The 16,120-nt window shown below is 42.9% G+C and overlaps 2 protein-coding genes across 2 annotated transcripts; one reads left to right on the top strand and one right to left on the bottom strand.

Annotated features, from left to right (window-relative positions):
* The first annotated feature begins 612 nt into the window (after nucleotides 1–612).
* On the top strand, nucleotides 613–3,801 carry mlana (melan-A). Its single transcript, XM_038732973.1, has 5 exons — nucleotides 613–779; nucleotides 1,973–2,065; nucleotides 2,218–2,314; nucleotides 2,606–2,713; nucleotides 3,466–3,801. The coding sequence occupies exons 2-5, from the start codon at nucleotides 1,977–1,979 to the stop codon at nucleotides 3,532–3,534; spliced, it is 363 nt and encodes a 120-aa protein (XP_038588901.1). The 5' UTR covers nucleotides 613–779; nucleotides 1,973–1,976; the 3' UTR covers nucleotides 3,535–3,801.
* Nucleotides 3,802–3,805: 4 nt separating this feature from the next.
* LOC119914000 (uncharacterized protein KIAA2026) lies at nucleotides 3,806–15,012 on the bottom strand. The gene is made up of 10 exons (XM_038732972.1): nucleotides 14,316–15,012; nucleotides 13,081–13,813; nucleotides 12,331–12,531; nucleotides 10,597–12,215; nucleotides 10,337–10,398; nucleotides 9,622–9,711; nucleotides 9,355–9,470; nucleotides 9,017–9,228; nucleotides 6,771–8,822; nucleotides 3,806–6,580 (listed from the first exon to the last, which is right to left on the bottom strand). The coding sequence occupies exons 2-10, from the start codon at nucleotides 13,800–13,802 to the stop codon at nucleotides 4,560–4,562; spliced, it is 7,095 nt and encodes a 2,364-aa protein (XP_038588900.1). The 5' UTR covers nucleotides 13,803–13,813; nucleotides 14,316–15,012; the 3' UTR covers nucleotides 3,806–4,559.
* Nucleotides 15,013–16,120: the final 1,108 nt, after the last annotated feature.

Genomic DNA, 16,120 nt, shown 5'->3' with positions numbered 1-16,120 from the left:
CACCCAACCCCTGTAAGCCATTGTTTAGCTGTATTAGCATAGTGGTCTGAAATTAGCTGTGGGAAAATGGATCACATGTTGAGAAACCACAATTCAATCGGTAGGGCCTACAATTCAATACTAAACAAAATATAAAACATTTCATTCATACCTCAAAATAAATTTTTTCTGGCCTATATATTCTGATGGTGCCTGTTTCCAGCCATGACAACCACCTTGCCTGATCAGTCTTCCTTCAAGAGAATAAGGTTATTTAGCTGTGCAGTACTTGATGAGGAGCTTATGACATAATAGTATGTCTATTTTGATTGTATTTGTCTATATTTTATAGCCAACAACCATAATATTTCCAAGGCACTTGTAGCTTGCTATGGTATTGAATTTGGGCGTTTAGGGAGACTTTTTAAATTATTTACTCAGTTGAAGGTATTAGCTCTATACATTTACTGTAGAACTTGGATTAGTATATTTTTGAAAAACAGTACCACACACAAACACTGATATGAAAAGCCAGCAGCTGATGCCTGTAGTTTCACGAGTGGGTAATAATGTTGCGTTCAGGACCGCGGGGTTTCACGGTAATTACTCTGCTTCAATGGGTTTAACTATGAGCCTCTAACCCGTGACGGTCATGAGGGCTTTCTGCCTCTCTCTGCTCTAAAGCACACGGAAGCAAGATATTTGAGGAGGGTAATCACACAGAGCTCCGAGGAACCAGTCTTTCTGAGAAGGCATCCCAACCAGAGGAACTGTTCTCTGCAATTGAATTATCCAATTTGGTAAGATGGCGGTTTGTTTGTCTTTTTTTTTTTTCTAGCAGAGGCAGCCCTATTATAGGCGTACTTTAGAATATTTTTTATTGTGCAATGAGTTCGCCTACTTTAAATGAACAGCTGGATTCCAAACAGGCTGTTATTATCTGATCAGGAGGAATAGCTGCAGACTGCTTTAGCATCAACTTACTATGCAACTACAAGTGATGCTATCTCCCATCAGGATGACTAACAATGACCACTTCGTATAACAGATTATGTACTGATCGATTCTTGATCTTTATACTTAGGCTACTCTGTAGGCCTACATATTTTACATATTTTATGCAACCTAAGTCAAGTTTTAACAAAAAAATGATACTGTAGCCTATAGCTATAGATATTCGCTATCAAACATATACAGTCTATGTTTTTACATATTTGCAAGCATTGGTCAGCCAGTTATCAGATTACTCTTTGGTGCCTAAACACAGGGCGAGAGAGCACCAATACCAGGTGAGAGAGGGATGAAAATATAGCAGGACACGCGTTAGTTTCTGAGCAGTAGGCTGGTGGGGGCAGAACATATTGAACTTAATCTGAATGTGCAAATGCTGCAAATACCTACCCAGAAACTATTTTATGTCACTAAAAAGCAAATGACACATGTCAGCGTAAACATTGCACTCTCATCTAATTAAAATGTTACCCAAAAAATATTTTCCTACAGAAAGACTTTGCAGTCTAAGCAGTAGGGTGGAGAAAGCAGTCAGAGATTATCCATTTCTATTATGTAAAAATGGTTGACGCTTTTACATAAAAAAATCCATTAATTAATAATTACTAAATATGATACATTTTCATAAAATTTTAACTTTTCTATTCATTAATCTTAATGAGATAGGCTTACAATGAAGACAATGAAAAAATATTATATTAACACTATATTATATTATATAACAAATATATAACAATATAACATGCACAGCTTCAGTGGTTAAGCTTGACTAGACTGACTGTGTCCTGCTTGGATACTGATAACCATGTAGGCTACATGCATCCTTGTGATAGTGATGTCTAGTTTTTATCATTATATAGGCCAAGGCCTACCTTTATTTACATGATAAAAAGGAGTATGATTCCAAGCTGTTAGAAATAGTTAGTCACTATGTCACTACATTGTACTTGCACAGTTTATGTGATTTTCTGCTGACTTTCAGCTGGATGTGGTGTAATCGTACAGACGGAATGCCTCGTGGAGACTTCAACATTTATTTTGCCAGCAGCAGACGAGGATACATCAGAGCAGAGGAGTATGAGGATTTCAGTGACCGATGCTTGTTCTGGAGCATTTTGTATTCTGTATATTGTGGTGAATACTATAAAATGGATGTGCCAAAGTTAATAGATAAAGCATAAACTAAAAAATGTTCTGTCTCTATGTGAATTGTGTTGTACGCCACAGGGCAGTGGGCATAATTCTTCTGGTGGTCATCCTGGCAGCTCTCCTCATCCTGGGCTGCTGGTACTTCAAGAAGAGGAGTGGCTACAAAATAATCAGGGTGAGCCCAAAGTATTAGCTCACATTTTATACTTAGTTAGGAGTTTTGTGTTATTCTAACTAATAGAAGCAATTTCCACCCTTCATTTGATGGGTCAATCAAATTGATACAATAAGGTAAATTCATGTGAAAATTAAGATGCTAAAACTGATTTACAACCTCTTTCAAAGATCCGTGTTCCTTGTTGAATTTCTTTTCATGCTGCATTTCTTGCTTTCCCCAAATTTATCACCTTGTCCTTATTTCTTCCCGTTTTCACATTATTCTTCACACATTTTCTCTCCTCTGCAGAACCCTCGATCGGGTTCACCAGGTTTCACAAGAGGCCAGTACTCAGAGGCAGGACCATCAGCAGATAACAAGATGGCTCTAACTGATTTTGGCAGTTTCCTACCCGTGGTGAGGGACAGGCAGTTACCCTGGCTTTCCATTATCTGTCCCTAAATCAAGTATTTTTAGTCAGGAAATGGAGAAATATTAAACAGCTGGACACATAGGAAGTAAAGGTATTATTGTTTGCCAATGTAAACACATCTGTCATTTTGAATACATAACCAATCAACAGTAAGTTGGTGGGCAGACTTAAACTCTCTACAACCTAAAGTCCATAACAGAGGGTGGACTTGTTTATTAGAAAGCCTCCAGGCTCTGAGCAGTGTAGAGCATGTGAAGCTGATGCAATGGGTGCCTGAAGGAGAGATTATTGTGTCACCAGACTTGGGGTAGGTATTAATAATGTTTCATTCCCAAGGGTGGTATGTGTATCCATGCATGTGGGGGAAAAGTCAAGGGAGGAGGATCAGATCAGCACCCTCTCATGAGTTGAAGATGAAAGAGCAAAATGTTCTTTAATAATTCCCATCTTTTTCTACAGCAGCTGTTACCAGAGTTATAGAGGAGAAAATATCATTTTAACCACATTGGACCCACTGTTGAGCCTAGAAAGTGCATTAAGTTTCCAGATATGATGTGTAAAATGTTGCATTTGATATGATATAGCCATTAAAAAAGGCAACATCGATTTAAATATTCAATATTGTATAAACACAATATATGTTCAGTGAAAAAATATGACCCTGTCAAGAGTGTGGAAACCTTTCTTCACATTTTCAGCTGTATCATTTGGATGCATTTGTTGCATTCTTCTCCAGGTTCCCAATGCTCCTCCAGCCTATGAAAAGGTTTCCTCTGGACAGCTGCCTCCTCCCTATTCCCCCTAAAGGACTTCTGTAGAAGATGGACAGATATCTGAAGAAGAAAGGAAAATACTGGACAACAAAACTGTATCTGTTGTCTTATATGTAATCTGATGTCACTGTCAATATGGTTCCTTTTGTTTCGTAGCTAGATATACCAAAAGGTAAAACAATTGTATCCCTCACTGTTTAAAATTATTCACATGAATGAACACAATGTATATACTGGGGTTGTTTCAATAAAGTAAAAATGATTTCACAAGAGTCTGTGTTTAAGGAAGCAGCTCAAACACACTTGTTGGGGACAGTCGCATTGTTTATTTCCATGCAGTAACGTCCACATTTGTTCAATGAAAATGTACCTAGTAAATACTTTTGAAAAATCTATATGGTAAAAATAAATAAATATGACTTCAAAACATTTTATATGGGCTCAAACATGTAGTACAAATTCATCTATTAGTTAATTTATATTTCTAAAAAGTAAAATGTAGTTGTCAAACAGTTATTAGTTGGAAATAGACAATGTAACAGAACAATGGACAATCTGGATACAGCCAGTTTTATTGTTCAAACTGACAGATAAAGTAGAGCAACTTGTACCAATGAATAGTATCCCAATTATTACTTCTTGAAGCATTGAAAAGTATTACAAAAGCTCAAGTTGAAATTCATTTTATCTATCCTTCCATTCTACTTATTTGTTATAACAGTTGTCCTTACTGGCCATTAAGTAAAAAAAAAAAAAAAAAAAAAAGGGAAAGTCAAGAGTCTCCAACATTCATCTGAGGGGAACCTCAATATTTTTCACTTGAGAAAACCATCACAGTATACATGTCCAGTATGTCTGATTGAGCATACAGTTTGCCTATAAGATGATCTAACCAGAGGGTATAACCTACTGTATCCTAAATGTAAGTTACAAGTCAAACTACAGCTGGAAAGCAGTTAGCAAACTAATCCCAAGATTACTACAAGCAATGGATATGAGTCCTGCCAAAACCAAGCAGCTGAAAAGTGGTGTTCTCACCGAGCTGGCACAGTCTCTGTTAATTGGTGCACTCTCTGTCTGCCTGTGAAGGCTGTAAAGAGGAATCGTGTGTGTGTAGTGCTCCAGTGGAACTATTGGGGGAAACCACCAGTGCATCCAATGGTTTAGGGCAGGCAGTCAGCTCTTCTGGATTGACCTGGCACTGAACTGTGTTCAAAACAGCGCCATCAGGACTAATGAGCAGCTTGGATGCTACATTGGTATGCATACCTAAGCAAGAGGTCTGCGGAGAGTGCTTTCCAAGCGCTTGATTGGTCAGAACAACAGGTTGGTGGATGGTGTTGCTTGTCCTCAGTGATGTGATTGGTTGAGCTGGAGTGACTATTATAGTGCTGCTGGATGAAGGTGCCATCACCACAGGTGCTGTTTCAAAGGTGTTGAAAGTGCTTCCAATTGGTGGAACCGTAGCAACGGGCAACGTCTGCATCCTCGACACTGCACTTACAATTGGTGGGACAGCCACTGTTGGCAGTACTTGGGTTCGCATGCCAGCGAGTACTGGTTGTGTGACTGCAGGCACCGTCTTTTTGATTGATGTGTTGCCTTGCCCCGTATGAATTAAAGCCTGTGATGAAGCAGCAGAAGGTGCTTCAATTCCATCTGCTGTCTGCTGGCACTGTATGCCTGGGCCAACAGCTGTCACTGAAACCACCTGCTGGGCAGGAGAAGAACAACGCAAAGCTGGTGTATCTGCTATCACAGGAGCTGCAGCTGAGGAGAGGTGTGCGGGAACTGGTATGACAGGGCTGGGTAGGGCAACGGCTGACGGTCTGGGTAAAACAGACACGGATGATAAAGGGGCCGACGATCTGGACAAGGGCGGTGCTACTACAGGTGATATGGTGGTTGAACTTTCAGCTTGCATGGGTGTACCAGCAGATAACCTGATTGTAGCCAATGCTGAGCCGAGAACAGGGGCACTAGTTACTACTGGGGAAACTAGGGCTGGTACACTGCCTAACCTTGGGGGGGATGGGACAAGAGTGGGTGCACCTAAAAGAGGTGATGCAAAGTTAGCAGCCTGCACAGCCGGTAATCTAGGCAGCGCAGACACTAAATTTGTTTTACTGGGTAATAATGTTGAACCCTGGACTGGTGTTCCTGTTAGTCGGGCTGGCGTGACATTGGGAGTGTTTGCTAGCAATGGTGGACCAACAGCAGGAGTGCATGCTACAAAAGGAGAACTTACGACTGGCACACCAGGCAGCCTCGCTGGGGTGTGGGGTAAAACTGTTGCTCCAGGGGCTACAGTGACATGGCTTGCACCTTGGGGAGGTACTGATGCTCCAGTGCCGGTAGCACTGGCAGTAGGCACTTGTTGTGGTGCAGGGCTAGAGATGATAAGAACATGGCTGCCTGGACCCAAACCCTGGGGAGGGACTACAAAACGTGCATTATTAAGGAGGATCTGTGTGCCAGCACCAAGGGGTGTAGAGGTGTTGATGACTATCCTCTGCTGGACTGTGCCAGTTGCAGAGGTGCTGAATGGGGTATTAGGGTTTGTTGCAGAGGAGATAGGTGTTTGGGTTTTATTGAGAGCGAGTTGAGAGGAAGATAAGGAGGAAGTGGTTTCCTCACCAATGTCACTTTGTATATTTGAAGGCTGACGGACAAGAGTGGGTGTAGAGGTTTGGGGTGGGCTAGTCTGCACGGATGGGGTTACCTGAGCAGGAGAGTTGGTGGTCAGTATACTTGCGGGCATACCATGGTCTTTCTTTATCATGTTTCCTGCAGGCAAAGTGACAGCAGTAGATGTAGATGAGCCTGGTTGGGAGGTCAGGGTGAAGGAAGGGATAGCCTGGAGCTGAGAGCGGGTGGTCAGAGAAGCGTGGGAAGAAAGCTGGGCAGAACAGCTTGTGATGGCATTTAAATTTGTGACTGGGACCAGTCCAGTGGTGGTGACTGTTGAACGGCCTGTTTCTGAGACAGACACTGGTGTGCTCTTGGAAGGAGAATGTGACAGAGTACCAATGGTCTGTCCAATGGCTGTCGTCTTCCCTGACAGCTGGATTTGAACCCCTGGAGACACATCAGAAAGATTTTGTTCCCAATTTTTTTTCAATGGCTTGACATTCAGGGTATGAGTATTACTGCTTTAATACAACATTTAAATTACTAAATCCTATAGCATATACAAACTATAGCTTCAAACACAAGATACAGCATACATATGAGAATACCAGTAAAACAACACATCAAACAAACCCACCTGAGGGAAGAGTGATGTTCTTGAACTTGGAAAATGCTTCTGAGGTGACACCGCCAACATGTTGGCCTGGGTTTAATCCCATCTTTAGAGTCTGACTTGATAATGAAGTGGTCAGCAGCTGTCCACTAGTCCCTGTTGCTAACACCTGCTTAGGAATGCCTCCCACAGAGGTGGTGGATGATGTCGCTGTGGGCTGGCTGATGAACATGACTCTTGAATTAAGTGATTTTGTGGAAGAGGGTGTACCTTTTGATAAGGCTACATTTGAGACAGAGGAAGAAGTGGGAGTAACCAGGATGAATTTAGTGATTTGGGACCTCTCATCTGTACTGGCCCGTTTCACACCGGTCTTGCTGATGAACTCTGCTTGTTTGAGAACTTGTGGAACACCAGAACTACTCAGTGAAGGGACAACAACAGTGTTTTTTCCTAATGAAGCTTGAGAATGAGAGCCAGAAGCTGCTGTCTGTGCAAGCTGGCCAATCTTTGTTGCAACAGTAGAACCAGCTGAGGTGTTGGAGCCTTGACTTAAAGCAACAGAAGTGCCTGCAGTCTCACTTCCTGGGATGGGAATGCTACCAGTAAGTGCAGTAAGGATTGGCGCTGCGACAGCGGGAGGGGACTTTAATACTGAAGGAACCTGCTTTTGAGGTTGGGCCACTGAGACATTTTTCACTGTAGGGACGTTGCAAGGGGAGGTCTGAGAGGGAGCACAAGGAGAAAGAGTCTGTGACGTCTTGGATACGAGGAAGGCTTTAAACTGAGGTGAGATAGTGATGACTGGACTGGTTGGCAAAGAACCAAGTGCATTCTGGTCTGAGGATGTCTGGACTTTGACGATGCCTGTGTTGCCTCCTCTAGTTGTTACCAGGATTGACTGTGAGTCACGAATACACACAGTCTTAAGCTCCTGTTTAGGGTCTGGAGATTTAGTAGAAATTGCACTAGAAGTTGTAATGGGTGAGGGGTTTGGCGTGACACCTTGTGATATGCTAGCTTGGGGTGTGCAGACTTGTGCCCCTGTGAACCCTGTGGTGTTTAGGGCCATCTGTTGTAGACGAGGGGATATCGAAGGAGAAGGGGACCTCACTGTCCTGGCATCTTTTAGGGGAGCCACTTGCTGAACTGGAATTCTGTGTTCGGGAATGGCAAACCCAGGCACATTGGTGGACATACATAAAGGGTTGGTCACTTTAGAAACTGGGACCTGAATGCCCTTAGACTGTTGCTGATGTAAAGAAGACAGCTTTTCTTCTGTTTTGTGAATGAGAAGGTTAGAAGGTAGAATCACCACTTGCTGCATGATCTTCTCCCCAGTGTTCTGGTCCAGGACAGGATGAACAGAGATCTTGACTGAGCTACTGTTATCTTTCCTTACAAGGTGACCCAGCCTCTCAGGTAACTTGTACACCACTTGGACAGGATTTTTTGGTACAGTCTGGATGGGTTTGGCCTGGGGTGATCTAGGAAGAGCTGCCGTCACTGTGGTCATACCTGGCTGTCTAAGTACTTCTGTCTGTTGTAATCCTTGTGCCTGCATTTGTTTTGAGTTCTGCTGGGAACTGGTTGGGGAACTTTGTGCTTTTGAAAGTTTTGCGGTAGTCACTGCAGAATTAGGCAGAGAGATCAAAGACCTTTTGCTCTGTCTGTCTATGTTGCTGACCCCTTGGAAATCAGCAGGCCGTTTCATTAAGGTCACTTTGTTTCCCACACTCTTAGCCAGCAGGGTGGGGATGGGCGTGTAGCCCTTAGGTAGTCCAGTAGTGGGGTGGAGGATGGGGGGTCTGAGTGACAGTGAAGCCTGGGCTGATGCCCTTGCTGCCCATGCTGAGTTAGAATCCCTGGGTTGATTTGACAGGGTCAGTTCAGGTCTAGACTGTGACCCAGAGTCAGAGTCAGGGGTTGAAGTACTATTGCTGCTGCCAGTCTGACCTCTTGGCAGCAGACCGACTCCTTTCTCTACGCTGGCCAGAGGGTGTTTTAGGTGGCTGGGAGGTAAGTAGGTCACCGATCTTTCTCCAGCAGACTCAGCCACAAACTCCCTGGTACTTGCTGAGAACATAATAAAGATGTCTATTAGGGATGCACTGATAAATCATCTATACAGGTTCAACAGACAGGTAGTGACATTTATTTAAATTCCTCTAGTCCAGTTAAAGAAGGACGAGAAAAACAAAATTTGAATCTTTATCATTACATTACAGTTACCAAAATATGAATGTTACATTCTAGTTGAATTACTTTACCTCCACTCCAAAGACCTCTGGGAACCATATGCTCCAGGTCTTCCTCTTCTGATCTCCTATAATGATCCGAGGGTGAACACACCTCCTTCCCCAAACGCCTCTCTTCATCTTCATCATCATCTGATGATGATGACGAAATACACTCCTCACGCACAAAGTTACTGTACTCTGGGTGCCTCTTGAAATCATCAAATTCCTTCTTCAAACGAAGCCTGATGTAGAAGAAAATAAATAATAAAGTAAGACTAAGAATTATTATCAGGACACAGCTTTGACAATAAAAGAAAAAGGATTTATGAGGGTTTGATCCAACTGTTTAAATTTCAAATAACTTGTACCTATTCCGTTGGAAGGCCTTAACTAGTTTTGGTTCCCAGGGTGAAAGCTCATTCAGTAGTCTGATTAGAGTGCTGTGGAGGTCTTTTACTGCTCCTCTCCTATAATACCACCGACCCTGTCAGTTTAAACATGCAAAGGAAACCTCAGTCAAGTCACAAGCATTAAAACGTGTGAATATGTGTGGCAACATTGTATAATCCTCCAACTACAGAAGGCTCTGGAGCATGCGAGTAAATCCTCTCAACGGAATTATGATCGTCACCTACCAATCTCTTTTTGGTGCTCTCAAGTTCATCAAGCTCATCTTCTGTCTTACTGATCAGCTCTCGCAACTCCTCAAGACTGGTGCATACCAACTACAGAGGAGAAATAACTGACCGCGTAAGAAAATCTTAATAAAGAGAGACAAGAAAAAAAAAAGAGGGGCACAAGAATAGTGAGGCTTTAATTAAGACTAGGCTTGGACGGTAAGGAGGTATTATGGTATACTTGTATAGTAAAAATGGAGTATTTTGGGTTTAGTCCAGATGATAAAGGTGAGCCAGCCAACATGGATGAAGCTGTGTGCAAAGCCTACTGATGTGTCAGTATCTGTCACAGCAGTAAGTGTCATCACGTTCTCCAGCAAAAATCTATGGAAGAAGGGCGCTTATTTCCTATCTATTCATTATTTTATGGACCATAAGTATTTAAACCCAGCAAGACGTGTCTAAGTAGGCTAATTGCATATTAGACACACAGCATTGTATCCTAGACAATGTCATAGAAGCTACAATGACTTCATCACCTGCAGCTCAGCTTTAACAGTTACTTTTTTTCCTTTTCTTTCACAAATACCGTCATCGTATACTCTTTTTCAAGAAGGTATGAAAAATAGATGCCGCCCAAGCCTATTTAAGACTATAAAATAGTTGTAATAATACAGCATTAAAAATAAACTGATAAAGAAATGAGTGTATATTTTAGCATGAGTGTGACTACCTTAAATGATGGCTCAACTGGAAGTTCATCTTTAATTTTCTTTGAAGATTCAAGCTTTTTGCCTGTCGACAATATAAAAGATATAGTAAATGAACCAACTAACCAAGTTATTATTGGAAAAAAAAATTTTTATTGACCAATGAAGCAAATTCAGAAAATAATCCCATACGGTATTCTGGTTGTGAATGCACTCAATAATGAGCTTGATGCCATACCAAAAGAAACCACTGGACTAACATCAACGTTGAGTTTTTTCTCACCTGTTTTATGTTTTTTCTTCTTGTCTTTTCTTTTGATTGCTGGGGCAACTCTCCGTACTGCAGACTTGGCAGCCTTAGCTGGGGACAGCCTCATCCTGTCCACATCCTTCAGATGTTTATGCTCTCCTTTCACCATCAGCAGCTGTTCCCTCCCTCGCTTTTTCTTCCGCTTTTTTTTTTGAGTCCAGATTTTGTCATATACCCTTTCTTCACTTGAGTTTTGAGCACTCTCAGAAGACAACTGTGTTGCTAGCCCTGATGTGCCACAGCAGCAGTCGTGCTCTTCAGATTTAAAATGTCTAGTTCGGCTTTTACAACATTCCAACCAGGAAGACCTTTTGTTTCCCTGACCGGGACTTCCTCCCTCCATTGTGAGCCCCGCCAGTTTATTTGGAGGGGCCAGATTCACTAAGCGAGCAGGTGACCTACCTGTGTAGCTGTGCTCCCCTACACTCAGACAGGGCTCGTGTGTCTCTGCTTTGATGGTGCGCATTGAGCACGATGAGAACCCCTGCTGCGGTTTTAACGCAAGTTGCTTGGATTGATGCTCCCACTCTACAGTCTCTTCTTTCAAATTAATATCCATACATCCAATAGTACTGGTGTGTGATAGGGATAAGGAGTTAGTGCGTATTTTTAAGCCCAATTTAGTGTCTTCACAAGATTCTCCATCAGAGGAACCTGATTCAGACCCTTCCTCTTCCTTAAGTGACCACTGTGTAAATCTCTCTTTATTTTCTTCTCCATCCCCATTTTCCCCTTTGAAAACCCCAAGTGTCTCTGCTCTTCCATTACCAAAATCATCAGACTCTCCTGTATCCATGGAGCCTTCATAACACCCCCTGTCCTTTTTAACCCCCTCATCCTTCATTTCATCTGACTCTGTCCCTGGTTCTATTTCAACCTTTTTGACCCATACAGAAGGGAAAGGGAAAGGTGGAGGTGTGCTGGGGCTCTGGCAGTAGATCCTCAGGTCTGCCCCACAGAAATGTGGGAAATGTATATAAGCATTCTCCTTGCTGTCATAGCCCAAAATAGACTCCCTACATTCATGGATGGGCTGGGACAGCAGAGCATCCTGCACATCTTTCTGCGTCTCATACACATGATCACACAGCCCCTTCAGAAGCCATACTCGCTGGTAGAAGTGCAGCAAGTGAAAAGGTTTCCCTTCCAAAGGACTCACCTCCCCAAGGATGCTAAAAAACTGATGGCAGAGTCCCAGCTGCTCAGCCCGCCCTGGTTGATCATTGGAGGCACCAATAGTTCGATACCAGCCCATGACCCGCTGCCTGAGCTCTGACTCCCAGCGGCGGTAAGGCAGGGCAGGCCGGCGGTGTAGAGTGGCCCTCCGCTGGGGTGGGGACAGTAAGGAAGACATGATTTTGGACAAGAGGGGGCTGCAGCGGGGCATCAGCAAACATCGCTCTAGCTCAAAAAATACAATCTCTGGGAGGTTAAGAGCAGTCTGAGCCAGGCAGAGGAAGTGCCCTATAGCAGGGAGTTCCCAAAGCGAGTCCACAGTGTGGGGGGAAGCTTGTGCCAACAAAGTCTGCTCCCACTCTTCCACCTCTTTAGCTGACATTTCCTCTGCTTCTTTCTTCTCAAGCTCACGCTGCCTGACAAATCAGAAAACATATGTAGATTGTTGGTGGGTTTCGCACCAAATGTTTTGTACCATTATGCCCAATAAAAAAATCTACTTTTAATCTTTACTCTCAAATATTCACTCACCTCTTCTCGTCCTTGGCCCTCTGTTGCTCTTCCAGCCTAAGGGTCTGGACCATGATAGACTCATGCCCACCAACAGTGATGGTAGCCAGGCTACGAGGTGCCAGTCTCCTCCTCGTGGAGGTGCCCCCTGAAGCCCGTTCCTCCTCTGCACCAAAACGTCCTTTTGAAGTCACTGCCAAGGTTGTCTTCTCTCGCAGCGTCCTAGTTTGACAGATGGAGAGAACACACAAATGTGTCAATATGATTAAAGTTACTTGACTAGATGTCAGGATTGTTGGAAGTAAACGGCCAGTACATCTATGCTATTCCAACAGCCAAACAGTTGTTATTAATAAATAAAAAATGTATTTGCAGCTATTTTGAGCAAATATTTAATCAATAATATGATTGTGAGATCATAGTATGCTGGTGAACAGACTCCCATTGTCTCATTAATAATAATCATAATAATTAATAATAACGACTATTATTATTATTATTCATAATAAAAATACTATAGATAATTTACATTTATGCTGTGTAGAAACTACTGGCTGGCAATATAGTAATTCTACTACTTACTATATTTCAAAAACTGCATCTGCTAAAAGTTTGTGAGCTGACCTTGCCAGACAAACATTTGCTGCCCAGCAACACTAACTTATGATGCAGATGACACAGGAAAAAAACCTTTGGGGCCTCTATGATTGCAGCTGTATAATGGTTTAGAGCATTTGCCAGCTAAACCATTTGTTTAACAGTGTAATTTACCTGGATAGCAATGTAAGCTTCTGCTCCAGCATGATTTCCAGCTTTTGAGCCTGTTTGGAGATCCAGTGGTCAACCCCATGGTAGCGATAACAGTTCTCCAACATCAGCCTGAAGTCTGCAACAAACTCTGTTATGGTCTCATACTCTTGATTTATAAACTTGTCCTCCATCCTCTGCAAGCACATTGACTGCTTGAGCTGTGCCTGACCCCAGCCCCGGACCCCTCCGATACCATGCTGGGCCTCCTGGTGGCCAATGGGATGGAGGAACGGACTGGTGATCCCTTTGTGCTTGTCCAAGAGAAAGCCAGTGAATATCCTATAAGCTTGCTGGACCTCATAGTTCATATCCTCCTCAAAGCTATTGCTATTGGTGGAAATGCAGACCTCAGGCAGGGAGAGGTCACTGTTAGAAAACTCAGACATTCCATCGTTGCTCAGTGCAAGGTGGTCACCCTCAGCAGCAACATCTTCATTGTCACCAGGACAGTGTAATGCCACCACAGTCTCAACTTCATAGGTGCCATTACTGAGCCCATCCTCAGTTATGACCAGATCAGTATCTTCTGTGCAGCTGCTCTCCCATTTGTGTTGTGAAGACATGATGTTTGAGCTGGGCTGCTGGGGTGCTGAGTCTTGGTCAGTCCCAGTCAGGTCTTTGTTGTGGAACAATGGTTGGCTATCAGCTGTTGTGATTTGGTCTGTCATATCCTCCTGATCCATGGTGCAGGTACCTGATTGGGTAACAGGTGTCACCTACGATGCACTTTGATGTTGCAAACAACACTGCAACATTTTTTTATATAAGGGAAAACTAGAACAAGACTACTAAGTATTTATAATGCGAGGCCCAAAATAAGTTACACTAGGGAGATGAGGTGTTTACACCTAACATACCTAAGTTTGCTGACATAATAAATCCTGTCATGGCAGGTGCTCACACTATCAGAGCCACATGGTGACTCACTGGGGTGTTTAACGTTACCTCGTGTGACTGTGTCCAAATTATTTTCAGTTCAGCTTACTTTATCTCCCTGTCTGATCTTTGCAAACTTTTTCTTTTCCATGGATCAATAGCTAGCTAGCTTGAAGTTAGCTCTTAGCGAGCTAGCTAACAATAGTTTAAAAAACAAGTAAACAAAGTTTGTTCTTCTTGCTCATAACGAGATCTACAGTGAATGCCATTATCACGTCCCGTCCCGTGATCACGTGCAAAACAAGACCAAAGAAACTGACCAGAGGCAGAGCTTGGCTGGTTAAACCTCGACGTTTTCAGTGCGGCTCCAGACACACACCAGGCAAGACGGCTTTCAGCAAGCTTAGTAGCCACGACAGCTTGCTAGCTAGGTTAGCTTGCTATTGTCTCCAATCTGGGGCCTGCAATTGCTGCGTTCGCTGTCCATAGTGGAATTTTTGTAGCAATTAAATGTTCAGCAGATAAAAAGTTATGCAGACATCTCATGCCGTCAGCGCACGGAGTCATGTCAGTGACAGCAAGATGGCTTAAGGAGCATTAGCCGGAGTAACACTAGCTGATTGTCTGACAATGCATAACAGTTTACTCTCACTAGCCATCCGGCTAACCAGCTAGACTTGCAAGTTAACAGCTACTTGGTGACACGTAAAAATGGATAGCTTAACTTTACAGAAAAATGTGCGCTGTGTCAGATTTGTTTTGAGCCCTGTATGGTTTACAAAAAGCTAGTAACCGACTACTCTGTCTGGCTTGCCTGAAGACTCCCGTAACGTTACCATCCACTTCCCATCCACCCTGCGTGCGCCCGATGCAAATGTGCGCAGCCTGACGTAGTTAGCTGGTCGCGTGTCACACCAGACTGCTGTTTTTGTTTTGGAGCTCAGGGTGACACGCACTCACCTTACACTATATTATTAACCTTATTTTGATTGTGTCACCCATTGTCATTGACAGACAGCGCATCTCGAGACACTGGTCATTTCATAAAAATAGGGGAAATTGCACATTATCAACACGGCTACTGCGCAAAGCAAGCAACGAATCAACACCATCAGACTGTAAACTCTCATTCATAACTGACCACTAAGGTTACTGCTCCATGTATGGTGTAAACTTTAGCAGCACGTATGACTCACTTATGACCGCTAGATGTCGCTGTAGGCTAGTTGTTTATCTCCAGATTGATATGTAAAACAGTCTTAGTATATTTAGCACCCGTCATTGTTTTAAAACTACTGTCAGGTCTTTAATTCACATGAGCAAAGGACAGAACATGCAGCATCATCAGGAAAGCAAGCAGATACTGGCTTAAACCGACAGTCACTGCCGGTGGCATGTTGCAGAGGTTTCCAGCTGGGACAAGTGTTAATCAAGCAATTATGCCACCAGAGGCGTGTTTTTCAGTGATTTTAGCTCAGCTAGGAGGTATTTATCAGGCAAGGCGTTTTCAGTGAAATGTAGACCAAATTTTTTATACACTATGTCATAAATTCTGTGTGCAATACTTTGAGGGACACAAGCAGAGCCTGGCCCATAATAATGGGCATTATTGGGGGGCTTTAAGAGGCTTCTACTATATGTTTTGGATAAAGTAGTTTTTGAGGCAAACATGGGAAAAAAGGTTTTGATCTGGTATTTTGAGTTTTGTGGATTTACCTTCTATTTGAAAAATGTGTTATAATATGGATTGTCTTATGACAAAAGGCTTAACTGGGACACTGTTTCATTATTCCTACATAAAATGTATAAAATGATTTTGTCTACTCCTCTGTCAAGTTAAGCCACACACAGAGGAAAGGGCTTTACATAATGGAATTACAACATTTAAAACAGTAATGAAAAGGTAAAAATTAATTATAATATAATATTAAGTAGGGCAGTGCGGTGGTACAGTGGTTAGCACTGTTACCTCACAGCAAGAAGGTTGTGGGTTCAAACCCTGGTTGGTTTGCATGTTCTCCCCATGTCCATGTGGGTTCTCTCCATCCAAAGACATGCAGGCTAGGTTAATTGGTGTCTTAATTGTTAATTGGTGTCTTAATTGTTAATTGTCCTTAGGTGTTAG

This window comes from Micropterus salmoides, unplaced genomic scaffold (assembly GCF_014851395.1).
Source record: "Micropterus salmoides isolate LMB-PRFRI ecotype aquatic unplaced genomic scaffold, ASM1485139v1 Ms_hic_scaffold_20, whole genome shotgun sequence".
Classification (NCBI taxonomy): domain Eukaryota; kingdom Metazoa; phylum Chordata; class Actinopteri; order Centrarchiformes; family Centrarchidae; genus Micropterus; species Micropterus salmoides.
Note: the sequence above shows the minus strand (reverse complement) of the source record. Positions and strands in the feature narration are given on the sequence as shown.